Genomic DNA, 24,429 nt, shown 5'->3' on the forward strand with positions numbered 1-24,429 from the left:
CATTGAAAATATTTAAAATTTTGAATTATTATTGGTTTAAAATTAAATAATATCTCTTTAATATATTTAAACTCAATAATTATTGTTTTTTTAAAATGTTTAAAAACTTCTAAACATATAAATAGAGGAAGTAAAAAGTGAAATTTCTAAGTGACAGGAGAGAATCTTTGGAGAAGTGGGAAAATGATGCATATCCCAATACTTTTTTTTGTTACTTGCAAATTTGTAATTATATACACTGCCAGTCTATAGTGTCTAATTTTCCCTTTCTTTTTTCAAATATCAAAACTAGCTAAAATGTTTCCAATAGATGTATTTGAGCCAATTAAAGTTGGAATAATTTCGATTAATGTTTTTGTTATCACAATCTTTATTTTTATTTTTTTACGTACGTTAGGATATTCAATAATAGGTCATGGGTGGACAATAAATTTCAGATTAATACCGCCGACCAAATAAATCCATTGGCCATCTTTTTTAATTGTCACGATGTATATCAATCGGCTCTGCGACATTGAATTTGTATTCATTGCATTTAACCAAAGCTAACATTTCGGTTGAAGTGTAATCAGTAACACTGCTGCTACTAGAATGCGCAAATGCAGTAATTAGACTTCTCTTCATTATGCGAAACGTATCTTTTGTTTGTCTCAATATATTCGGTTTCTTTATTACATAAACAATGTGGTTGTGTTGTGTTCGAACGCTATTCAGTACAGTACACACTCCAAAAAGATTTTGAGGAGCCATTCAAATTTCACCATTTCAATATTACAATAACAACAAGAAGAGGAAGAAACTACTATAACATGTTTAACTAATCGAGGTAGTGAAGTAGTCACAATCAAGACTCTTCAAAATCTTACTAGTACTCTAGTACTTATAATTAACAGAAAAGTATATCTAATCACGTCATAATCGTGAAAACAAACTATTGTTTCTAATTGAAGAAAATCAAAGTTGGGAAAAGATGTTCACTACTATTAATTATTACACCAATCATGCATTACTATCGAAAATCGATCTTTCTGCTAACAATATTGGTCCAACACAACACCATATCATTCAATTTTTGTTTTGAAACAAATTAATGGCTCGAAATTAAATGTTGGATTATTAAATAATTCGATTTTACAGATACAAAATTTAAAGCTATTTTTGGATAAGATAAAACGTGGAAATAAATAAACCATTTCTCAATTAAAATCAAATAAATATTTTAAGTAATTACACTACTTACTTACTTACTATTCCCTCCAATTTCGTCCTCGTAAAGACCAAACTTTTTTTTTCCTTTTTTTGTTAGTGATACACAGTGGGCTAATAGTGTATCTCTCTTTCTCTCTCTTCATCGACCAAACCAAGCGCTTCTTCAACACTCTAGTCTTTTTTTTCTTCTCCAATGTCAGGTTTCGAATGCCACAACAACAAGCCCTAGAACTAGTTGTGTGTGTGATTTGGGTGAAAACGTAAGAAATGACTAAACTACCCTTCTGCTCCATCTTTGCCGTTCTCTGTTTCTTCTCTTCGTCCTCCACGGCCGATCAACGTCTCCACTCTCGTCACTTACTTCATCAACCCTTTTTCCCAGTCATAACCGCCGCTCCACCGCCGTATCAACAACCCTCATCTTCCCAACCTCCGTCTCCTTCCCCACACGCGCATCACCACCATCACAAGAAACAACCAGCGGTACCGCCACCGCCCCCGCACGAGAAACATCTTTTCTCTTCCGCCGCAAACCCTCCACCTCCTCCGCCTCATCGTAACTCTTTTTTCCCTTCTTCAGACCCAGCCTCCACCGCTTCTTACCCTCCTCCCCAACCTCCTCCTCCGGCCTCACTCCCTACTTTTCCCGCCAACATCTCGTCTCTCCTCTTCCCAACTCATCAAAACCCTTCCAAACGTCACAGCAACCATTACATCTCCAAGCTCGTCACCATAACCGCCTCAGCCATCTCCGCCGCGGCTCTCCTCTCTCTATTCGCCGTCATTATCATCTTCATCCGCCGAACTCGTCATCGCCGCCGCTCCTCCCCTGCAGACGACACCAAATCCACAAGATCGGACGTTCTTCAGCTCTTCAACGCCTCTCCTTCCGACGGCTCTCTGAAACACAAACAACATCAACAACCACCCAAGTACACTTCTTCCCACACTTCCTCCGAGTTTCTCTACTTGGGTACTCTTGTAAACTCTCGAAGCGGTGGTTTAGATCAGCAGAAATCTCCAACCTCCCTCTCCGGCGGTGTCACCGGCGTACTGGAGTTACCCCCGCCGGCTTCGTCGTCTTCATCTTCATCTTACTCACAGTACCAAAAGCTAGGCTCGCCGGAGCTTCGTCCTCTTCCTCCTTTACCAAAGCTTCCATCTTTCACTCCGACTACCAAAAGCACTGAACAGTTAAACCCTAAAAGACAAGACTTTGATGGAGACGACAACGAAAACGATGAGTTTTACTCTCCTAGAGGATCTTCAGGGCGTAAACAGAGCCCGACACGTGTCTGGGCTAGTATAATGAAGGACTCTGATGTTGATCAGATTGGTAACAGGAATATCATCGGCTCCGGTTCAAACTCGTGTTCGCCAGCTAATTCCGCGTTGTCGTTGAATGCTTCTCCGGGAACAAGTTTGAAACCTAAGTCGATGAGTCCTCCTCTGTCGAGGCACAGTCAGAATAGCTCAAACGACGGCGTTTCAAAGCGGCCTTGTCCAAAGAGGCCACCTCCACCTCCTCCTCCTCCCCCGTCACAACTCTTGGAGTCGCTCTCGCCTCCTATTCCGGCTACTATGCCGCTCTCGCCTCCTAGTGGGGATTCTGATCCTGAGAAGAAAGAGGAGACTTTGAAACCAAAGTTGAAGCCTTTACACTGGGACAAAGTTAGAGCAAGCTCGAGCCGTGCTATGGTCTGGGACCAAATCAAATCAAACTCATTTCAGTAAGACATAACTGAATTCTTGAACCCTAAGCAAAATTAGTTCCCTTCTTTTGCATACACGACTGAGATATGATTCTTTGTGTTTTTACAGAGTGAATGAAGAAATGATAGAGACATTGTTTAAGGTGAATGATCCAAGTTCAAGAACAAGAGAAGCCGTTGTTCAATCAGCGAATCAGGAGAATCAGTTTCTTGATCCAAGAAAATCCCACAACATTGCAATTTTGCTGAGAGCTCTTAATGTAACTGCAGATGAAGTATGTGAAGCTCTTGTAGAAGGTAAATAATTCACAATCTGTTGTTGCTTCTGCTGAACTTTTCCATGTTGAATTTTGAAATTTGCATAGACTAATCACTCACTGCACATTCCTTTGGCTTTGATGGTTGGAAGCATGGCTTATCTGACTTGGTTTTTATGGGAAAATATGATAGTTGAATCACTTTCTTGTTCATGAATCAGGCAATTCGGATACGCTTGGACCCGAGCTTCTCGAATGCTTGCTTAAGATGGCTCCTACAAAAGAAGAAGAGGACAAGCTTAAGGAGCTTAAAGACCATAATGATGGATCTCCTTCCAAGATAGGACCTGCAGAGAAATTCCTCAAAACATTGTTGAACATTCCTTTCGCCTTCAAAAGGATCGATGCAATGCTTTACATAGTCAACTTCGAATCAGAAACAGAGTACCTTAAAAGATCTTTTGACACCCTCGAGGTAAAAACTCTACTTGTCCTCATATAATAAGTGTATTTGTGCTGGAAAACAGAACATTCATATGCATTTTCTCAAACTCTCGATCAGGCTGCTTGCGGTGAGTTAAAGAACACACGGATGTTCTTGAAGCTTTTGGAAGCAGTGCTCAAGACCGGGAACCGGATGAATATAGGAACCAATAGAGGTGATGCACATGCTTTCAAGCTCGACACACTCTTAAAACTGGTAGATATCAAAGGAGCGGATGGGAAAACCACTTTATTGCATTTCGTGGTTCAAGAGATCATTAAATTTGAAGGAGCTCGGGTTCCTTTTACTCCTACTCAAAGCCATATAGGCAATAACATGTCTGAGCAATCCGCATTCCAAGACGACCTAGAGCTGAAGAAACTGGGGTTGCAAGTAGTTTCAGGTCTCAGCTCTCAGTTGATAAACGTCAAGAAAGCAGCTGCAATGGATTCAAACTCCCTAATCAACGAAACAGCAGAAGTCGCCAGCGGAATAACCAAAGTCAAGGAAGTCATCGCGGAGCTGAAACAAGAAACCGGTGTAGAGAGATTCTTGGAGTCGATGAACACGTTCTTGAACAAAGCTGAGAAAGAGATCACAGAGATACAATCTCATGTATACAATGTCATGAAGATGGTGAAAGAAGTAACAGAGTATTTCCACGGGAACTCTGAAACCCACTCTTTTCGCATATTCGCTGTGGTCAGAGACTTTCTGACGATTCTTGATCAAGTGTGCAAAGAAGTTGGTCGTGTAAACGAGAGAACGGTGTATGGATCCGTGCCACGACATTCGCTTTCGAACCAGACCACCACACCTCTGTTTCCGATGGTTCACAATAACAACTCACAGCTTAGTCCCTCGGGTTCTATAGACGACGAGGATGGCTCGTTTTAAGAAAAAACTGTTGGCTAATGGCTGCTGGTTTGGTTCGGTGTATGCTAATGTGTTGGGTTCATTTGCTTACGTAATCAAGAAACATGTTACATATAAAATATATATTATATTTTTATGGATAGGCGAATTTATATGGAAGATTTAATAGATTTTGGAAGATTGTTGCAAGTTGCTATCATTTCAACAAGCTCTGTACGTTCGTTTCAGTCGTCTGTTGAATTATATAAAATGTCACGTGTACATGTATTTATTGAACCCAGCTAGATACAACTGAAATAAAAAAAGAGTATCCTTCTCCAAACTATATAGTATATTACCCAAAATCTTGTTACTTTTTGAAGAATCATCTGCATAAATCTCAAAATGTTAAAAGAAATAAGTATATAACTATTTGCACTACTTTACTTGAAAAGTTGTTCTCCTAAGCGAATTTGAAAATTCACTTCTCCTCCACAATTAAAATTGACTAAAAGAATTATAATGTCTCACATAATGAAGTAATGAACCATGCAAGAGTAATCACTTTTAGCCTTTAGGTCAAAAATGATGTCTTTTGCGGACCACTCATAAAGAAAAAGATTGTTAAAATTTTTTAAAATTGGTACAAATTAAATTTTATTTAACTTTCTTAAGACAATAATTTGTTTATTATTATTATTTTGTGTGTTTACTTTTTTGTTGACTAGTAGCAAATTCTCTCTCTTCGACTTCTTGATCGGAAACCTCAAGTCTCTTTAGATACGCCGTTTGCAGTTTGATCGCCGACTCGAGGTTACATAGTTTTCCATACTCGTCTGTTGCTGTATTCTATTTCGAAATTTCTTGTCTTTCGAAGTGATTCGCGGCTCTCTCTATATATCTCTCTCCCCTGAATTAGTCGAGGTTTAGGGTTTTAGGGTCATTGTGTAATCGTTGAGATGCTACAAGTTTACGAGTTCAAAGAAATTTCATTTTTCTCAAGGGCTTTATGTAATTTGATTGATTTATGGATTTCGAATTGCTGACACCAAAGTTATTGCTTAAATTTGTTGGCTTTGTGGGAAAAAAACGTTCTTGTTTGATTTGGATCTAATTTGTTGTTTTTGGTTATGGTAAGTAAGCAAAGAAAAGAAGATGAGTGGAATTGGAGAGAAAGCTTCTGGAACAACTAAGACACCTGCTGATTTCTTGAAGTCGATCCGTGGTAGACCAGTTGTTGTCAAGCTCAACTCTGGTGTTGATTACCGAGGTTGGTCTCTCTGTGTTCTGCATTTTCTTTTTGTGCCCTGTGTTCTATCTTATAGTTTGCTTCTGGTTTTGGTGGTTATGCTATTGTACTTTGGGTTAGATAACTCAACGCCTTTCTTTTTTAGCCATGTTAATGTAACCTTTGGATATTTGCTTAGAGAAGAATTGACCCTTTCTTATTCTGTGAATTGCTTGATTTGAAAGGTGCATCTCTGAAGTTTTATTTTAGTTCAGCTTGTTTAGAATGGGTTTTGTTATCATTAAATCAGGATAGTTTCCCAATCTTGTCTCCAAGAAAGTGAAGAAACTGTGTTTGAGAATGGCTTTAAGACATGCTCGTTAGATTTTGAGAGTGGTATTAAATTTAGATGACAGCTTTGTGAACCTCAGAGAGTTTCTCGCGTTAGATGTATAATTCATTTCTCTAGATGATAGACCCAAATTTGGTTGTTTTTGTCCTTTCCGAGCTAGTGTTTCCTCCTTTCCTTGTCATGTGCTGGTTTTGATAAGTATCTTCATATATATTCTGTGGTGCATTTACACATGTGATAGAATGTGGATTTTCACTTTATCTAGCCTTGGAGCATATATCACTTGCAATATAAGGACAAGACCTTGGTCTCTTTTTGAACTGGCGTGTAAGACTAGGAGAACTTGTAGCTTGGATATATTTGTTTGTTTTTGTCCTCATAAAAAGCCAGACTATTTATCTCTCCTCCATGTTATTAAGCAAATTTAACAGAGCTTCTCAGTCACATAAGAAAACTACACACGACACTGACACGTTTTCTCTTGTCTTGTTTGCAGGCATTCTTACTTGTCTTGATGGGTATATGAACATAGCTATGGAGCAAACAGAAGAGTACGTAAATGGCCAGCTAAAGAACAAATATGGCGATGCTTTTATCCGTGGAAACAACGGTAAAATTCAAAATCACATCCGTCATCATTCTTTACATCGTTTCGGTTTGTTTTGCGATTCATGTATCTGAACATTTTGCTGTATGTTATGTTGGCCACAGTTCTTTACATCAGCACAACGCAAGGGAATTTGGCAGATGGAGCCTAGCTCTCTTTCATCACCATGAAATGAATGGGGATCATCTTCTTCTACCTCTCTGGCATTTGATAATGTTGGGATTATGTAGCAATCAGAGATTTTATTATTCATCTCTGAATCAATTCGAAATGTCTTTCTTTTTCTTACAACTCTGCTACACTCAGTTTGTGTCTGTGAATCATCTCCAAAATTCTGAGAAGGAATCCGACTTTTATTTGATAACAAGAAAAATCTTAAGCATCGCTGTTCCCTTATTAGTCTTTGAAGCCAAATTTACAACGTATGTACCACGTGAGCGGCTCAACTTTATTATCATGTTTAGATGACGCCAGTGATTGGGTCAGAATCTGATGTCATCTTAACAACCATTGATGATTTTATATGTTACATTATGTAACTTACATATGATTGTTTATAAGATTTGTTTTTAATTTTACTTGATTTAGTTGCTCATCGTTGCCAAAAAATTGTCGTTGAAAGGTTTGCTTTGGTTCAACATTTTGTTGTATATTCTCTTTTGTTCGTTCACTAGACATATTACTCTATTATTGACATTGGGATTGTCTGATACGAAATTTACTGAAAGATCAAACAAAATCACAAATCCTAAGATAAATAATGTTACGCCAGGTACACTTGAAGAAGACTTCAACTACACACATGTACTGCACGTCGTTTTTCTTATTGTCGACAACTTCTTTGTAATTATTATAGAGCCGTAGAGAATCTTTTCACATGTTAGTAGTCCTTAACAAGTTTAAGAGAACAGTTTCAGTTATAAACAAAACGTAAAAAAAAAAAGTAAATGCTGAAACATGGTGACCCAAAGCTCTTATCTAAAAACAAGAACCAGACGAACCTAGCCAGGCTATATATATTGGCATCATCTCTTAACGCATATTCACTTTGGTTAAAACAAAAGATTTCAAGAGCGAGAAAGAGATATGGAGAAGAAGAGTGGACATGTATTGGCAATTCCATATCCAACGCAAGGACACATCACTCCATTCCGCCAATTCTGCAAACGACTTCACTACAAAGGTCTCAAAACCACTCTTGCTCTCACCACTTTCATCTTCAACTCCATCAGACCTGACCAATCTGGTCCGATCTCCATAGCCACCATCTCCGACGGCTATGACCACGGTGGCTTCGACACAGCTGATTCCATCCACGACTACCTCCAAAACTTCAAAACTTGCGGCTCCAAAACCGTTGCAGACATCATCCGCAAACACCAAACTAGTGATAACCCTGTCACTTGTATCGTCTATGATGCTTTCATGCCTTGGGCGCTTGACGTTGCTAGAGAGTTTGGTTTAGTTGCTACTCCTTTCTTTACGCAACCTTGTGCTGTTAACTACGTTTATTATCTTTCCTACCTAAATAATGGAAGCTTGGAGCTTCCCATTAAGGAATTGCCTTTCTTTGAGCTACAAGATTTGCCTTCTTTCTTCTCTGTTTCTGGATCTTACCCTGCTTACTTTGAGATGGTCCTTCAACAGTTTATAAATTTCGAAAAAGCTGATTTCGTACTCGTTAATAGCTTCCAAGAGTTGGAAATTCATGTTAGATCTCTCTCTCTCTCTCTCTCTCTCTCTCTCTCTCTCTCTCTCTCTCTCTCTCTCTCTCTCTCTCTCTCTCTCTCTCTCTCTCTCTCTCTCTCTCTCTCTCTCTCTTTCTTACAACTTCTTAAACCATGTCTTGTTCTTGTTCAGTTGTTCTTGATCTTGTTCTTGTTCATGTCCTAATTACTCTGGTTATCGTTACAGGAGAAGGAATTGTTGTCGAAAGCTTGTCGCGTGTTGACAATTGGTCCGACTATTCCATCAATTTACTTAGACCAACGTATCAAATCAGACACCAACTATGATTTGAATCTGTTCGAATCGAAAGATGATTTCCTCTGCACTAACTGGCTCGACACGAGGCCACAAGGGTCGGTGGTGTACGTAGCATTCGGAAGCATGGCTCAGCTGACTAATGTGCAGATGAAGGAGCTTGCTTTAGCAGTAAGCAACTTCAGCTTCCTGTGGGTGGTCAGATCTTCAGAGGAGGCAAAGCTCCCACCAGGGTTTCTTGAAACAGTGAACAAAGAAAAAAGCTTGGTCTTGAAATGGAGTCCTCAGCTTCAAGTTCTTTCACACAAAGCCACTGGTTGTTTCTTGACTCACTGCGGCTGGAACTCAACCATGGAGGCATTGACCTTTGGGGTTCCCATGGTGACAATGCCTCAATGGACTGATCAGCCAATGAACGCAAAGTACATACAAGATGTGTGGGAGGCTGGAGTTCGTGTGAAGACAGACAAGAAGGGTGGGATTGCCAAGAGTGAGGAGATTGAGTTTAGCATTAAGGAAGCGATGGAAGGAGAGAGGAGTGTAGAGATGAAAAGGAACGTGAATAAATGGAGAGACTTGGCTGTCAAGTCACTCAATGAAGGAGGCTCTACAGATATCAACATTGATACATTTGTATCAAAGGTTGAGAGAACAAAAGTTATCACATGAAAGCAAATACCTCTTCTATATCATTTCGTTGGGCCAGTCTTTCTTTCAGTATGACTGTTTAAGTTGATTCTGCTTTGTGTTCATTGTATGGTTTCCGAGAATGTAGGAATCCATGCTCAGTCTGCTTAAATTTCCCAGTATATTTATGCTTCCAAGTTTGTAGGAATGTGTAGTTCCATGTTCTATTATATAAGGACAAAGCAAACAAATAAGAAGCTCTCTTGTTCCTTTTAACTTTTAAGCTTATAATTATGACAACATCAGTCCACATGCTCTTTGGTACAATCTCTTAAAAGTGCACTGACTGCAGGCTGCAGCAAACACCTTTAACTTTCCAGCAGCTGCCAAAATATATACCTTCATTCTTTTTCTCCTCTGTGAGATGCTATGATTCTCTTAATTAGTTCAACTACCTAGCCGTTCTGGCACACACAACTTCCTTAATCATGCCTTGCTTTTGTTCATGCCTTAATTACTCTGTTTTTTTTTTTTTTTTGTTAGAGAAGAGGAAGTTGTTGTAGAAAGTTTGTCCTGTGTTGAATTAGCCTTAACTGGTCCCTCCATGAGTCAACGGTTGGGATCTCTGCTTCAGTTCCGCCAAATTGACCTGACCACCTTCTTCATTGATTCCATAAACAACTTTGGATGTTAATCTGCTTTTCAAATCGAACAACGAAACTTTGGATGTATATATTTTATAGAAATGTCCCATTTTCCGAATATTTGATTAATATCAAAACGTGATATATTTATACTTGCATGCAAATAAGAATACTTAATTAGTTCTGAACCCTTTATGACCTTGTTATTCTTGTTATATTATGATGTTTACCAAATGCATAAACTATTTATATATTTTGGCTTTGTTAGGTTTAACATATACATCACTTGACATTTGGACCACTATACTTTCAACTAATATGTATTTATAAAAATTATACACAACATTTTGGAATCGATTAAGCACAGTATTTTAATATGTAAACACACATTATTCGCTTGCTCCTATGATAAATAATACGTTATTCTAATTTCTAACTATAGCTAGAACCGTAGAGAATCTTCTCACTTCTTCACTTGTGTATATCCGTATTTTCATCTCCTTCAAAAAGAAAAAAATCTACAGTATATATATACTTCTTACTTCGGTATTTCCATTTTCCTTTATAAATTTTTATTCATTTCTTTTTATTTTTTAAGTTTGTTTGGTACAAAATCTTATTACATATTTGCTACTATAAATAAATATTTTGAGGAGATTTTAGTCTAACTATAGAACCGTGGAGAATCTTCTTTATTCTTACTTTCTATTTGCATTTCCATGTGTGTCTGTACTCTCCTCGATCTTCCCAAAGATAATTATAAAATTTTCTGATATAAGCGTTTCACTTATCACCTTTATTGGACCATCACATTCTCCTTTCATGCCTCTGTTGTCTTCTCTCACAAGAACCACCCAACCCTAATAATAATATATATTTGCAATATCTCTTTATAAAACGTTCTGCACAAAGCAGAAGATTGAGAGAGAGAGAGAGAGAGAGATGGAGAAGATGAGGGGACATGTATTAGCAGTGCCATTCCCAAGCCAAGGACACATCACCCCGATTCGCCAATTCTGCAAACGGCTTCACGCCAAAGGTTTCAAAACCACTCACACTCTCACCACTTTCATCTTCAACACAATCCACCTCGACCCATCTAGTCCTATCTCCATAGCCACAATCTCCGACGGCTACGACCAAGGAGGCTTCTCATCAGCCGGTTCGGTCTCTGAGTACCTCCAAAACTTCAAGACCTTCGGCTCCAAAACCGTTGCTGATGTCATCCGCAAGCACCAGAATACTGATAACCCCATCACTTGTATCGTCTACGATTCTTTCATGCCTTGGGCACTTGACCTTGCAAGGGAGTTCGGTTTAGTTGCTGCTCCTTTCTTCACGCAGTCTTGCGCCGTCAACTATATCAATTACCTTTCTTGCACTAACAATGGAAGCTTGACACTTCCCATCAAGGATTTGCCTCTTCTTGAGCTCCAAGATCTGCCTACTTTCGTCACTCCTACTGGCTCCCACCTTGCTTACTTTGAGATGGTGCTTCAACAGTTCACCAACTTCCAAAAAGCTGATTTCGTACTCGTTAATTCCTTCCATGACCTTGACCTTCATGTTAGTGTATTCCCTAATTACTCTGTTTCCTTCCCCTTAGTCACGTCCAACTTACTCTGTTTTCTAAATTTTATGTTGTTTTAGGGTATAGTTACATTGTTTTCGTCCTAATTACTCTGTTTTTTTTTGCCCTAGTTTCTCTGTTCTTTTTTCCCTAGCTACCCTGTTTTTTCCTTAGCTTAGCTACTCTGTTTTTATCACCTACTGACTCTATTCTTTGTTCGTTGATTTCCACATCTTCAGGAAGAGGAGTTGTTGTCGAAAGTTTGTCCTGTGTTGACAATTGGTCCAACTGTTCCATCAATGTACTTAGACAAACAGATCAAATCAGACAACGACTATGATGAGTGGCTAGACTCAAGGCCACAAGGGTCGGTGGTATACATAGCTTTTGGGAGCATGGCTAAACTGAGTAGCGAGCAGATGGCAGAGATTGCTTTGGCAGTCAGCAACATCAGCTACCTGTGGGTGGTCAGGGCTTCAGAGGAGGCAAAGCTCCCGCCAGGGTTTCTTGAAACAGTGGATAAAGACAAGAGCTTGGTATTGAACTGGAGTCCCCAGCTTCAAGTTCTGTCACACAAAGCCATCGGTTGTTTCATGACTCATTGTGGCTGGAACTCAACCATGGAGGGTTTGAGTTTAGGGGTTCCAATGGTGGCTATGCCTCAGTGGACTGATCAACCCATGAATGCAAAGTATATTCAAGACGTGTGGAAGGTTGGGGTTCGTGTGAAAGCAGAGAAAGAAAGTGGGATTGCCAAAAGAGAGGAGATTGAGTTGAGCATCAAGGAAGTGATGGAAGGAGAGAAGAGCAAAGAGATGAGGGAGAACGCGAAGAAATGGAGTGACTTGGCTGTGAAGTCACTCAGTGAAGGAGGCTCTACAGATATCAACATTAACGCCTTTGTATCGAAAATTCAAATCAAATAAGATTTTATATGCTTTTAAAAATGTCCTAATGGATATTTGATATATTTCATTCGATAAAACCCTTTGGGTCGTGCGTGTTGTTGAACTTGCTCTCTTCGTTGGTCCTCTAGTCAGACCTCTTAACCACCGTCAAGCCTCCTCTGAACCGTCAATTTGATCCACCAAGCTTTGTAAGGAACTAACCTTTACTTTGCTAAGGAAGATGGCAGCCTCAGTAGTATGGATTAACCCTTCATAAAACCGCTTCTCGTTCAGGTTCCACTGGACGATCCATGCGTCCGTCGCCGTCATGAGTGCCTTCTCCGCTGTTGCTATCTCCTTGCGGTATTTTATTATGTTTGATTCCATAACAGCAGTGTTATCTTCTATTCTAGATATCGCCCATAGTATCTTAAGCTTCTTCTTCTTTGCACGCAACATGTTGAAGAAATCAGACAAGGGTTGACTCGCCATCGATGCTGATCAAGAAGAAGAGAGGAGAGAAATTAAAAAGTTGAGAGAGATTGTTAAATAAAGAATTGTAAAGTAAGAGAGAGAGAGAGAGAGAGAGAGAGAGAGAGAGAGAGAGAGAGAGAGAGAGAGAGAGAGAGAGAGAACATCGGCAGATCGGTTACCTTAGTAAGGAGCTTCAAGCTTCTGTGACTCGAACCCGTCGACTTCCTCGGCTACAACTTTAGTTCGCTAGATAGATCACAAACAGGTGAAAACCCTAATTACAGATGCGATCTCACCGATCGATAGGTTCAGTCAGAGTTTCTGGTTCTTTTTGGGTTCTCTAATGGGTTCTAATGGTCTTTACGTTTTGGGCTTTCAAAGCTGGGCCTTTGGTTCTGTTAAACTCTTGTTCTCAGGCTTTAAATTGAATATCCTTTCTTAAGTTGATTCTTCTTCTTTTATCTGTTTGTTGTTGTATGTTCATCTCTCTATTGTAACGAGCAGGAGTTCTTTTGTTGTTTATTATACAGTAACGCGCTTACAAACTATACAAACTTATGTATACAGCCACCGTAAAGAAGTACTAGAAATTATGTTCTAGAACAAAAAAAATACAAAAAAAAAAACATAGCAAGTGAGTTTGTCGATGTTCATATGTCTGAGAAACACACTGTGAATTCGATTTTGTCCACAAATCTCACGCTGTTCTTGCTTCTCCTTCTTCTTCCCCTTTATTTCCTGTGAAAGAAACCATTAAAATCACAATCTTTTATCTCTGTTTGAACTAGAGTTTATATCAGAGAAGATGAAATATTACCAAGGGAACTTGAATGTGTCTTTCCACCATCCTTGTTTAGAGCAATTAGTTACTATTTTGTCAAGTCGAAAGATAATCTCAGAGAATGTCGGTCTAATACCGGCTTCTGGATGCCAACATTCCTCGATCAACCTGTGCAGAGTAAGCGATATCACAGGTTAAGAACCGGCACTCCAAGTTCCTGCATAGGCCTTAGATAAATTTTTTGGTTCCAAATAGTTTTAGAGCTTTTTACTCTTTTAGATCTGGAGGGTAACTTCTTGACTTAGTTTTGAATACTGGTCTCTTTCCTTCTAAACACATCATTTTCGCAACTTCTTCAGGAGGTCTCGGGTGGAAAACTGGTACTCCCTCTGTTATCTGACCACACACACACACAAAAAACAAGATTAGAGAAACACAAGACACAAGATTGAACAGAGCAAGACGAGGAAAATGTACCTCGTATAAAATGACACCAAAGGAGTGTGCATCGACCCTTCGGTCAAATATTTCGTCTTTATAAACCTCTGGTGCTATGTAGTAATCTGCAATCAAGAAAGCATTTTGTGTCAATGATCACAGATCTTGCCAAAAGATTCATTTTTTTTCATGCATGTGAATGAAGTATTTTTCCTTACTCGAGAGATCTATATGTGCTTTGTGGTTTGCTACTTTCGCCTTGTCCTGTGAAACTTTCGACAATCTTATCATACCAAATCCGGAGATCTTTAATTGCCCACCTCTATCCAGCAAAATATTTCTGGCACCTTACGAAAAATTTCAGAATATTAAACGAACAGAAACCATCTCAATGAGTATGTTACCAAAGGTTTTTAGCGTATCTAATTGACATTTGCCTTCGTTTATCTTACTTTGGCTTTAGATCGCAGTGAATGATTGGATCTGGTTTACATTCATGGAGGTAGTTCATGCCCCTGAGACCAGATAAACCATGAACAACATCCGGTGACGTGGTAGGTACGGTAATCGTAGCAGCAAGCAATACATGAGAAGTTTGACATACCTTGCAATATCAAGACCAAATCTAAGTGCCTTGGAAGGAGAAAGACGTCCTTTCTTTTGGAGATATACACCTAAATCTCCCTGCAATAGAATCAAAAGGGTAAAAGACTAAAAGACGAGAAGACATTGAGATGATTGGTGAGTAAAGGTAAATTCAGAAAGGGAGAATACAAGTAAAAATGCTTACTTTTGGGTTATACTCGACTACAATCATCATCGGTATATTCTGAGTGACAGCTCCAACAAACTGGATAACATTTGGATGCCGGACTTTTTCTAGCAACGTCAATTCATGTTTAAATGCGTTTCTGTTCAGATTAAAAAGCCACAAAGACAAAGCAGAATCAGTGTCTTCATGCCAAACCAATTCAGAGCTTAAGGAAACAAATTTAAGAGTTGCCTATTATTTTAAGCTCACTCAAATGTAACACAGAGAAAAGGACACAAGTAGTAGATGCATACATGCGTTCAGGATCTGAGTAGCTATCTTTATCAAGTATTTTGACCGAAACCCGCGTGCCATTCCATTTAGCTACTTGATATGCTCCCTGCAAACACTCAAACCCGATTGACTTACTTAAATAAATAAAAATGCTCCAAGAACAATGAAGTTACTAAATGTGTCTAAGAGAACAAAAAGAACATGCCTTTGAGATGCCATCAGCTTTCCGGACTTGAACCTCAAGCGGATTAAGCTCATACTCAGGAACTTCTCGTGGATTCGACACAGTCATCGGCGTCTTCCTCGTTTTCTACAAGTGTGAAGTTCAATGAAAAGCCTTTCATGATAAAACAAACACATAGACAAAACACACACCAGTCGTATCCAAAGTCAATGAAACTCTTACCGGAACTTTAGCTCCTCGAGCCTTCAAGAGATTGTAAACATCTAAATTCCCATAATACTTAGCATCAGCAGCCGCCTAATTCACCATAAAAATGCAACCTTTAATCCAAATCCATACAATCAACACAACAAAAGTCACAATTTTCACAAGAGAAGCTAGAGGTTTTAAGAAGAAGACAGACCGTACTTCCCCATCGATCACGAGCATCAATGTTAGCTCTCCTGCTAAGAAGAGCCTTAACAACGCCGAGATGACCCTCACAGGCAGCGATGTGAAGCGCCGTACGACCATCAAGATCGATGCTATTAACATCGATCCCTTCATCAAGAAGCTCCTCGACTGCTCTGACATCACCTTTGCTAGCCATAAAGAGAAGCTGCATCGTGGAATCGAGATTCTCCGGTACCGACATATGAGGCTCGTCGTCGCTTCTAGTGGAATCAGGACTCCTCCGGATCGGATCGAGAGAAGACTGACGACCGAAACTAAACCTCATGTTGGTCCGACGAGGGTCGAGAGATGACTGACGCGTGAACTGTCGGCTCATTGTCCGACGAATCGACCCAGTTGAGAATTGTCTTGAGATCCCTCGTTTTAGCTGTGCGGCTATGTTCTCCATTGATGCCAACCAAAAAAAAAAAAAAAAAAAGTTTGTTCCTTTACGCAAATTCTCGAAACCCCCAACAAGATCAATCATCAATGGATCAAAACCCACATTGCGTCTTTGAGGGGTTCGTCAATGGGGGCGTTGAGACAAAGAAGAAGACGACAACCAAGTCACAGAAACACAAACCAATCGTAGTCCCTTTATTTTATTATTATTACTTATCCATAAACGAAATTAACCAACAAGTTCGTTCTTCTTACAATTTGGTTTTGGAGGAATTAAACGCAGGTAAAACTTGATTGGAGTCACTAATCCTATACAGATTATTATATAAATAGATGACTTATTATGAGATAAAAACTATTTTTGGGTTTAATAATGGAATACAACCTGGAGAAAGTGGGGGTTTTGACTTTTGAGTGAAGTGGAGAAGATGATGGTAAATTTTTAATATCAAACCCTAAACAAAGTTTGGTGCTACCCCACTCTTATTGTTATGGAATTAGTATCAAATCTTTCCATATACTCTAGCTCCATGAATTATTATAGTAGTGGCAACAGTTAATGGGTCGGCTATTAATTACTACAGTATCATTTATGTATACTAATCATTTTCTAATTACTTTACATTTTACTTTACTCCGCATCCACATATTTTCATTATCACCTATTTCATCGCTACCAAGTAGCAACACCCACAATCCCACATCGACATGCTGACATGCACTAACAACTTGAGAAAGTAGAAACAATTACTACAGGAAAAAAAAAAAAAAAAAAAAAAAGGAAAAATGAAGAATGAATAGTATGTGTGTGAACAAAAAGATTTAATCATTATTTTCAAAGTTTCCATTTTATATATTCTCGAAAATTATTTAAAAAACAGTACGGCGTCGTTCGCTTATCTATCTGCATTAGCTCATTTTTAGCCATCGGGACGACGTCGTTCTCTGAGGATTTATTATCTATATTTAAATCGTATTTATCTCGGTCCTTAGACACGGAGTGAACGGGACGACGTCCTTCGCTGACCCATTTGCATTATCGCAAGACGCCTGAGCCGGTCGATTAACGGAGACGAGGTTCACATTGTCCATTACAATACCGGTACATGGTTCCTCCTTACTACAATCTAACAAAACCGCCATCTCCGTATTAGAAGTCCCACGTATATCTTCATATCTCACATTTGATACCTTAACTCCAGATTCCTATAAATAACACAAATTATCATACAAATTAAATGAGTCAATATATCGAATTATGGGTATAAGATATGGTTAATTAATGTATCTATTCTTTACCTGTTTAGGGCAAGGTTTGTCAAGACAATAGTGTTGGTCAATAATGATAGGGTTCTTGACCATTTTCATATTGATATGTTGGAAGACGATGTTTTTAGCGAAACTCTTGCTATTTTTTCCCCACGTTTTGATTCTAACTCCGTTATCCGTTCCCGTGAAATCCACGTCACTCACAGTAACGTTATCCACACCTTGTTCCTCCTCTACTCGTCCAAGACTTCCGATACTGTTAGGAACGAAGAGATCATTTTAGCAAAGTTGTATTAGGAAACATGGAAAGCAATAAATGTATTTTTGTTACCTGATGCCGTGGCCTGGACCGCATTTAATGTTTTGTATGAAAACACTAGTGGATCCTGGACCGATAGAGATGCAATCATCACCGGTTGCGATTCTCGAGTTCGTTATATGGACTGAGTGAGATGAATCTACGTGAATCCCATCGGTGTTAGGGCTGTCCGCATCGGCAGAAATCTTAACGCCGTCAATGTTAACGTTATTGCTTGTATCAATCACTATGTGGAACTTCTGGCTGTTAATCGACGTTAAACCATTGATGTTGATGTTATTTGACCCACTAAACCACAAACTCTGCAATTAAGTGTAACAAACAATTATTAAAACTTCATAGAAATTAATAAAGTTTATTCTATCTTGTAGTGGGTCAAGCATACCTTGGCACCGGTAGGACAATTATGGCCACCGTTGTTCTTGCATTTCCATAAACTGGCTCCTTGTGCGTCAAGTATTCCACCGTAGATTGAAACATCCGTAACATCCTCAAACGAAATCCAATGTTCTGAGCTTGCGATAACTCTAAAGTCTCCCGGAGCAACAATTGAGCCTGCTATACGAATAGATATTGGAGCTTGCTTACACTTGTTGCCTTGGAAAACAATGTTCCCAACCATGAACCGGCCTGTTGGTACGATAATAGTTGTAGGATTAGCCGAGGCACAAGCGACGTCCCATGCGGCTAAGAAGGCTTTGGTTGAGTCTTTTGTGCCGTCTGGTTTAGCTCCGTAGGATAAGACGTTGAGTGTGGCTGGAGTCGGAAGGGCTAATGATGAGATTAAGATGAAATAAAGAAAGATGAGAGCCAAAGGAAGAATAAGACATGAAGTGCTGTAAACCATTTTCGTTTTTTTTTTCTTTTTCTTTTTCAGAGATTGTTGAGTAGTGTTGTATGTTCTAAGGATGAATGATACTGTAGAAGAAGATACGTGAGAGGGGAATTTATAGGATTTTTACGATAGTAACGTACTGATGATTAGTTTATATGGAAATTCTTTATTTTATTATTCTATCATTGTATCAACTTGTGCCCAGATCACGGTGTAACTTTTTATGTAATAAAATTGATTGGTTTCTTAACGTAAGATTAACGGAGATTTAATTTCCATAGACGATTGCATTAGTCTATGGTAATGTACGCATGCAGTATATGGTTTGATTTGATTGAAAATGAAAAATGGAAACTGATTATGGATTAATTTGGTATCTCTTTTTTTTTTCCTGGATTGATTAACTATGGATTGAAGTAAAAGAAGACGAAGAAGAAGATTTGGTATCTCCTAGTATGAATTATGATTGTGTTTTCCTTTTATGTATTCTTTGGTATCATTATAAATTAATTTTTACTAACTTGACTGCTTAAGTAATTTATTATTTTTTTCCATAGTGCATGCATAACTTCTTTAATTTTGCCGATTATAAAGGAGTATAGTTTGGACATTAAATTACCTAAAATCCTTGGTGAATTTAGTAACCGATAATCAATGATTCGTCAACTTTTTGGATAGATTCCGATATATAATGGTTGCAATAGACGAAAAAGGATTCACCTATTGAAAACACAATCTAGAAATGTGAAATTGCACATTCAAAACAAGACATAAGGTAAGTATTCAATAAAAATAATAATAATAATTGTCAAATACAGAAAACATGCGCATTATCTTGTGGTGCTACAAGATTCGTATATCACTTGCGTTAAATTCACACTTCATTACGTAAGATTCAGTTTCTTGATTTCTCTATACAAGTAATATCTTGGTTTTTGGTTAGTCAGCAAAATCAATATTGTGGAGACGACTACTCTATAAATGAAACATATAAATTATTTGTAAACTTTTTTCAAAGCTCTCTCAATTTGATATGTTTACTTTTGATAACAATTGTGAAAGTTTAAACTATTATGAACTCACTTTAAAATAAAAATTCCAGTTATAGTGAGTAAGTTAAAACTATATATATATATATATATATATATATATTTTGAACAAAAGTTAAAACTATATATTAAACAGTTTCTTTACATTGAAGAAGAAAATAGGGAGCCACCAAAATGATGCAAATGTCAACCGAAACAAACTACCCACCAATTATATGTAAAGAAATTGGCGCGAAATTGTGGAGGCTTGTCTTTTAATGTCCTTGTTTTCACTATAACAAAGCAAACTGTAAAAAACATATAACAGAAAATAAAAAAATTTCATGAATAATTTAAAATTAAAATTCCCAACAGTTACATAAAAATAACATAAGTTATAACACAACACATCAAATACATCATTGGTCGCCCTAGTTCATATACTACAAAGCAAGGCCAGGCTTTAAGGTCCACTAGGCCATCAACCGCCACAGGCTCATGCATCTCAATTACGAAATTATAATTTACGTTTCACTACTACAAATTTTTAAGTAATACTTAAAAGAAAAACCATGTTTTCTTTGTTTTTGTCATAGACAATTTGGCTGAAAAAATCCAGCTTCTATTCCTCCGGCGTGAGCACAAGCCGACGCCGCTGGCTTATTCCGGTATGTTAATTTAACGTCTTCAAGTCGTATTCCGGTACAGGGTTTCTTAGAACTACAATCAAGTTTCACTCCAACTTCGGTCGCTGATGTTCCATGTATATCTACAAACAACACATCGCTGATTTTGATCCCCGAAACCTAAAAAGATATTAGTGTGAAAAGAAATGGATTAGTCTCCCCACTATCCAATACAAATACATTGCGGATACTATTACTTAATTGTTTTAGTAAAATGTTACCTGGACAGGACAATTGTGATCAGGACAGTAGTTTTGGTCAATGATGATAGGGTTCTCTACGTTGTCCATTACACAATGTTGGAAACGGATGTCCTTAGCGAATCCACTACTGGGTCTGGCCCATGATTTGATCCTCACTCCGTTGTCTGTTCCCGTAAACGTCACCGTTTTAACAGTCACGTTCTGTACACCTGACTCCACGCTATCTTTTCCCAAACTACCAATGCTGCAAATTTGATCCCATCCAAAATGTTATTATATGAGTGCATATAAATTATTATAAAAAATAAGATATATATCTTCAGAAATATTACCTGATGCCATGACCAGGGCCGCATGCTACATTTTCGATCCATAGTCCGTTAGTGCCTGGACCGATGGAGACACAATCGTCGCCAGTGGAGATTTTAGTATTGAAGATAGAGACGGTGGTGGAAGACTGAACGTGGATACCGTCCGTGTTGGGGCTGTTTCCGGCAGCTAATACTTTGACTCCTTGTAGCTTCACGTTGTTGCAACCGTTTATGACGATGTGGAACATCTGGCTGTTGAGTGACGTCAGCCCAGAGACCACGACGTTGCTTGAGCTCTGAAATCCTATGGTCTGTTTTCATCACATGATTGTAACCATCTCATTTATTAATTTAACGTATTATATTATGAATCCATGGTTGGTCCATGTGAATTGGGAATGTGGTATTATTTATTTTTAAGAAAGGGGTTCAAACTTCATAATTCAGAAAAGGGTTGCCATTATATAATGGGTTCTTTTTCTTGGACTTTAATTAAGCATATTAAACTCTGCAATTGAGCCTCATATTAAATAATTAGCATTCACTATCATATATAGAATATGATTTTTTCTTTTCTTATTAATAAATAGTAAGCTTATACGACGTACCGTTGCACCACTGGGGCATTTCTTTCCGGATTTTTTACAATCCCATAAAGAAGCTCCTCGAGCGTCAAGAACTCCGCCGTATACGGTGACGCCGTCGAGATGCTGGAAGAATATCCAATAGTCTTCATTTCCGAGAACTTGATAATCAGCCGGAGCCACCAATGTACCGTCGATACGGAACGTAACGGGCTTGGATTTGCACTTTGAACCGTCGAAATTAAGGCTTCTTAACAAGAACCGACCTTTGGGAACCACAATGGTAACGGGACGAGACGATGCACAAGCGGTTTCCCAAACCGCCATGAACGCTTCGGTTGCGTCTGTCTTTCCGTCTGGTTTAGCTCCGAAAGACAGGACATTGTAGGATTGAGCAAAACAAGATGAGATGAAGAGGAAGAAGAAGAAGAAGACGGAGATGACTAGAAGTGAAACCATTGTATGTGGTTAACGTACGCTTGTTTAGAGATAATAAGAGAGAGAGAGATATAGAGTGGAGTAGTGGTGGTGGTGTGGGAGTTTTAACGGTTATGGAATGTATTTATAGTGTTTGTGTTTGTATGGGAAGGGCTTTTCTTGTTTGTTTGGTTTTGTTTGATTTTTTTTTTTAATTTTAGTTTAGTTATTATTTGAATAAACAAATGGTTACTGGATTTGGCAGGAACCTAAAGCAACATTTTGAATGACTAAGAAATTAGGTGTAAATTTGTTTTGCATGATTGTTTTTATTCATTCAAAACGCATCATATATATATAAATGTATATAAGATATGTTAAAAATGGAATATTTACGTTTATATATTATTTTTTCAATAGATCATTCATTCATTTGTATTATTCCTTCCGTTTCAAAATATAGGATGTTTGAGTTATAACACGCATATTAAGAAATAGTTACTTTTAGAAAATTTAACCAATCATAAACAATACTGCATAATATAAAATATAAAATTAATCTAAAAGTTGCATGGAAAGTCGGAAACATCCTATATTATGAAACAAAAATACTTCTCTAAACATCCTATATTATGAAACGGAGAGACTATTAATTGTCGTGTAAGTTGAGTTAGAACAAAGCTCAGCTAATTATGATAAAGTAGGTAAATATCACAAATAACACTTTTGTATTAGCAATGTTAGCTCCGTTTTTTCACATGTTTCAAGGATTGGTATGAGTTTCACGAAAGAAACTTGTTATTATATCATGATGGGTCCAAAGAAAATTAAATGGCGTGGCAATGGCACTGAGGAGAAGAAGCAGAGCAAGAAAATTAAATGAGAAGTTCGTGGACTGAGAAGATAAAGACTTGGTCCAAAAAGTTTGTTAAGTTATCATTTGTAAATTAATGGAAATTTTTTGGTAATTCCTTGAAAAACATAAACCATACCTCACGTACTTGAATTTCAATTGTTGTAGGGACTGAGGTCATACTATCTGTTTTGTTCCTTTCCTATATGAGCACACAACGATCATCCATCGTTTGCTTTGCTTTGACTGGGAACTATATATCACATATCAACATACAAGCTTAGATAAGTGTTCTTGGATCATTTGTTTAATTAGATAATAAAGCATCCATCTTTCAAGTAAATTACGTAATGCCTTAATTTCCACACCGCAACAAATACAAAAACAATGACGGGCCGGGTAGTGTGAAAGAGAAAGCAGGAGAAGTAAAATAAAAGGTAGAAAGCGAAATTACATTGGTCAATATAACTTTAGTGGAGAAATACACGAAACAACGTACGTGGAAATGCGAAGAGTTCGTTAATTTATGAGAAGAACACGTAAAGTCTTTACACTTTTGGCAGCCCCTCCAACGTGCTCAAGCCGCAAAAGTATTTTACTTCAATTATTCTGTTTTGAAATCATATTTTCGTAAAAAGATTGTTAGCGAATTATCAAGTAATGTGGATAAAATTGATATATCACAAAATCCGTTTTAGAATTTTAATGAATTGATTATTTTCGTGAAGTGGCTTATGATTCGTGTTCTTATCTTCAAATAGCAAAGTGTAATTTTTTACTAACAAATATATTCATCTTGAAAGTATTTCTGTATGTTTGTTTTTATATATAAAAAAAAAGTATTAGTTTTGTATCTGACCCACATCCGATGAATGAAAGATAGAGTTGAATTCTGTATAGCAGCCAAATGGATTAAGCCACTTGTTTATAGGCACAATATCGGGGATTTAAATTGGTAACTTTAGATGACGCCGAATAGTAACTAATAATGATCACGGTTCACGTTGGCCATGCTGCCTGTGCATGATGGTATAACGTTTTCACGTTGGCACAAGCCACAAGATCAATGCATGAGGCCATTTTTTTAACGATTAGCTTTACTTTCCAATATATATACATTTTATAAACGTTACACGATCGTTTTTTTTGTTTGGAAATAACCACACTACTTGGGGGTGCGCTGAATAGATATTTTTAGTCCTTTTTTTGTGGTATCATGTGATCGAATTTCTTTTAGGTGTCTAAACAATATTATGATCATGTTTGGATGGATGAGCCACATAGTTTATACTTTACGGAAAAAAATTCATTATCAGAATATGAATCACACTATCTGAAATATGTTATGTAGATGTTCAAAAAGCTGACAAAGAGGAATAGAGGATTACGGAACAAGTCTAAATGGGAAAACAATATTTGGATGATCGGCGCAACATGGTTACGGAGTGTGACAAGTGGAAAAGAAAACGAGAAAAAGCCAATCATCACACCGAAAGGTTCTTTCAATTTAATTTCTCCAAAATTAAATTTCTTCCGTATACTCATACTTGAATGTTTTCTTAAGTCAAACATTTGATTACTCACATTTTTCGAGTTCATGCACTTCAATTAACGTGCTAATGGTGAGAAAATAAAGATAAGATAAGATTAATTAACTACTCGAATATACTTTTCCGGTAATTACTTATTTCTTAGTGAAAGCCAATGGAAGGATCATATGATTCGCCGAATTAGTACTGATTGCATGTTCAAG

The 24,429-nt window shown here is 37.8% G+C and overlaps 7 protein-coding genes and 1 long non-coding RNA gene across 15 annotated transcripts; 4 read left to right on the plus strand and 4 right to left on the minus strand.

Moving 5' to 3' along the window:
- The first annotated feature begins 1,188 nt into the window (after window positions 1-1,188).
- LOC104793318 (formin-like protein 2) lies at window positions 1,189-4,727 on the plus strand. The gene is made up of 4 exons (XM_010519658.3): window positions 1,189-2,939; window positions 3,031-3,218; window positions 3,400-3,653; window positions 3,741-4,727. Exons 1-4 carry the CDS (start codon window positions 1,477-1,479, stop codon window positions 4,557-4,559), a joined length of 2,724 nt encoding a protein of 907 aa, XP_010517960.1. The 5' UTR covers window positions 1,189-1,476; the 3' UTR covers window positions 4,560-4,727.
- A 350-nt stretch (window positions 4,728-5,077) lies between these two features.
- LOC104793319 (sm-like protein LSM36B) lies at window positions 5,078-7,086 on the plus strand. Of its 3 annotated transcripts, none has more exons than XM_010519659.3 (4): window positions 5,078-5,330; window positions 5,656-5,787; window positions 6,594-6,707; window positions 6,809-7,086. In XM_010519659.3, the coding sequence occupies exons 2-4, from the start codon at window positions 5,673-5,675 to the stop codon at window positions 6,853-6,855; spliced, it is 276 nt and encodes a 91-aa protein (XP_010517961.1). In that variant the 5' UTR covers window positions 5,078-5,330; window positions 5,656-5,672; the 3' UTR covers window positions 6,856-7,086. The 3 variants fall into 3 exon arrangements, with proteins under 3 accessions (XP_010517961.1, XP_019082377.1, XP_019082376.1); XM_019226832.2 differs by having other exon boundaries at window positions 5,190-5,330; window positions 5,665-5,787; XM_019226831.2 differs by having other exon boundaries at window positions 5,195-5,330; window positions 5,660-5,787.
- Window positions 7,087-7,602: 516 nt separating this feature from the next.
- On the plus strand, window positions 7,603-9,590 carry LOC104793320 (UDP-glycosyltransferase 74F2-like). The gene is made up of 2 exons (XM_010519660.3): window positions 7,603-8,414; window positions 8,619-9,590. The coding sequence occupies exons 1-2, from the start codon at window positions 7,791-7,793 to the stop codon at window positions 9,354-9,356; spliced, it is 1,362 nt and encodes a 453-aa protein (XP_010517962.2). The 5' UTR covers window positions 7,603-7,790; the 3' UTR covers window positions 9,357-9,590.
- A 932-nt stretch (window positions 9,591-10,522) lies between these two features.
- LOC104793321 (flavonol 7-O-beta-glucosyltransferase UGT74F1-like) lies at window positions 10,523-12,513 on the plus strand. Its single transcript, XM_010519661.3, has 2 exons — window positions 10,523-11,524; window positions 11,768-12,513. Exons 1-2 carry the CDS (start codon window positions 10,901-10,903, stop codon window positions 12,452-12,454), a joined length of 1,311 nt encoding a protein of 436 aa, XP_010517963.1. The 5' UTR covers window positions 10,523-10,900; the 3' UTR covers window positions 12,455-12,513.
- On the minus strand, window positions 12,428-13,280 carry LOC147943026 (uncharacterized). The gene is made up of 2 exons (XR_015560021.1): window positions 13,069-13,280; window positions 12,428-12,912 (listed from the first exon to the last, which is right to left on the minus strand). It is a non-coding gene; the product is annotated as an uncharacterized LOC147943026 (long non-coding RNA).
- A 98-nt stretch (window positions 13,281-13,378) lies between these two features.
- LOC104793322 (integrin-linked protein kinase 1) lies at window positions 13,379-16,621 on the minus strand. 6 transcript variants are annotated; one of them, XR_015560019.1, is made up of 12 exons: window positions 15,741-16,621; window positions 15,560-15,634; window positions 15,359-15,463; window positions 15,174-15,259; window positions 14,899-15,019; window positions 14,713-14,792; window positions 14,561-14,623; window positions 14,327-14,455; window positions 14,148-14,233; window positions 13,942-14,066; window positions 13,707-13,838; window positions 13,379-13,627 (listed from the first exon to the last, which is right to left on the minus strand). XR_015560019.1 is itself a non-coding variant. In XM_087454897.1 (12 exons), the coding sequence occupies exons 1-12, from the start codon at window positions 16,254-16,256 to the stop codon at window positions 13,621-13,623; spliced, it is 1,518 nt and encodes a 505-aa protein (XP_087311023.1). In that variant the 5' UTR covers window positions 16,257-16,486; the 3' UTR covers window positions 13,379-13,620. The 6 variants fall into 6 exon arrangements, 4 of the variants coding, with proteins under 4 accessions (XP_087311023.1, XP_087311024.1, XP_087311027.1 ...); XR_015560020.1 differs by having other exon boundaries at window positions 15,746-16,402; XM_087454897.1 differs by having other exon boundaries at window positions 14,327-14,448; window positions 15,741-16,486.
- Window positions 16,622-16,976: 355 nt separating this feature from the next.
- On the minus strand, window positions 16,977-18,675 carry LOC104793323 (putative polygalacturonase At2g43860). Its single transcript, XM_010519662.2, has 4 exons — window positions 18,145-18,675; window positions 17,772-18,061; window positions 17,471-17,696; window positions 16,977-17,377 (listed from the first exon to the last, which is right to left on the minus strand). The coding sequence occupies exons 1-4, from the start codon at window positions 18,604-18,606 to the stop codon at window positions 17,138-17,140; spliced, it is 1,218 nt and encodes a 405-aa protein (XP_010517964.1). The 5' UTR covers window positions 18,607-18,675; the 3' UTR covers window positions 16,977-17,137.
- Window positions 18,676-19,952: 1,277 nt separating this feature from the next.
- LOC104793324 (polygalacturonase-like) lies at window positions 19,953-21,941 on the minus strand. The gene is made up of 4 exons (XM_010519664.3): window positions 21,431-21,941; window positions 20,844-21,133; window positions 20,530-20,755; window positions 19,953-20,428 (listed from the first exon to the last, which is right to left on the minus strand). The coding sequence occupies exons 1-4, from the start codon at window positions 21,863-21,865 to the stop codon at window positions 20,213-20,215; spliced, it is 1,167 nt and encodes a 388-aa protein (XP_010517966.2). The 5' UTR covers window positions 21,866-21,941; the 3' UTR covers window positions 19,953-20,212.
- Window positions 21,942-24,429: the final 2,488 nt, after the last annotated feature.

This window comes from Camelina sativa, chromosome 6 (assembly GCF_030686135.1).
Source record: "Camelina sativa cultivar CO46 ecotype springtype chromosome 6, ASM3068613v1".
NCBI lineage: Eukaryota > Viridiplantae > Streptophyta > Magnoliopsida > Brassicales > Brassicaceae > Camelina > Camelina sativa.

Coding starts and splice junctions, on each gene's coding strand:
- LOC104793318 (XM_010519658.3), top strand. CDS start 1,477: ATGACTAAACTACCCTTCTGCTCCATCTTTGCCGTTCTCTGTTTCTTC. Junction 2,940..3,030: donor ATCAAATCAAACTCATTTCA/GTAAGACATAAC, acceptor GTGTTTTTACAG/AGTGAATGAAGAAATGATAG. Junction 3,219..3,399: donor ATGTGAAGCTCTTGTAGAAG/GTAAATAATTCA, acceptor TTCATGAATCAG/GCAATTCGGATACGCTTGGA.
- LOC104793319 (XM_010519659.3), top strand. CDS start 5,673: ATGAGTGGAATTGGAGAGAAAGCTTCTGGAACAACTAAGACACCTGCT. Junction 5,788..6,593: donor CTCTGGTGTTGATTACCGAG/GTTGGTCTCTCT, acceptor TCTTGTTTGCAG/GCATTCTTACTTGTCTTGAT. Junction 6,708..6,808: donor TTTTATCCGTGGAAACAACG/GTAAAATTCAAA, acceptor TGTTGGCCACAG/TTCTTTACATCAGCACAACG.
- LOC104793320 (XM_010519660.3), top strand. CDS start 7,791: ATGGAGAAGAAGAGTGGACATGTATTGGCAATTCCATATCCAACGCAA. Junction 8,415..8,618: donor TCCAAGAGTTGGAAATTCAT/GTTAGATCTCTC, acceptor TTATCGTTACAG/GAGAAGGAATTGTTGTCGAA.
- LOC104793321 (XM_010519661.3), top strand. CDS start 10,901: ATGGAGAAGATGAGGGGACATGTATTAGCAGTGCCATTCCCAAGCCAA. Junction 11,525..11,767: donor TCCATGACCTTGACCTTCAT/GTTAGTGTATTC, acceptor CCACATCTTCAG/GAAGAGGAGTTGTTGTCGAA.
- LOC104793322 (XM_087454897.1), bottom strand. CDS start 16,256: ATGATTGATCTTGTTGGGGGTTTCGAGAATTTGCGTAAAGGAACAAAC. Junction 15,635..15,740: donor GTGATCGATGGGGAAGTACG/GTCTGTCTTCTT, acceptor ATGGTGAATTAG/GCGGCTGCTGATGCTAAGTA. Junction 14,449..14,560: donor CACTGCGATCTAAAGCCAAA/GTAAGATAAACG, acceptor GTAAGGTGCCAG/AAATATTTTGCTGGATAGAG.
- LOC104793323 (XM_010519662.2), bottom strand. CDS start 18,606: ATGGTTTACAGCACTTCATGTCTTATTCTTCCTTTGGCTCTCATCTTT. Junction 18,062..18,144: donor ATTGTCCTACCGGTGCCAAG/GTATGCTTGACC, acceptor ACTTAATTGCAG/AGTTTGTGGTTTAGTGGGTC. Junction 17,378..17,470: donor ACAAACCTTGCCCTAAACAG/GTAAAGAATAGA, acceptor TGTTATTTATAG/GAATCTGGAGTTAAGGTATC.
- LOC104793324 (XM_010519664.3), bottom strand. CDS start 21,865: ATGGTTTCACTTCTAGTCATCTCCGTCTTCTTCTTCTTCTTCCTCTTC. Junction 20,756..20,843: donor GGCCCTGGTCATGGCATCAG/GTAATATTTCTG, acceptor TCAAATTTGCAG/CATTGGTAGTTTGGGAAAAG. Junction 20,429..20,529: donor ATCACAATTGTCCTGTCCAG/GTAACATTTTAC, acceptor ATATCTTTTTAG/GTTTCGGGGATCAAAATCAG.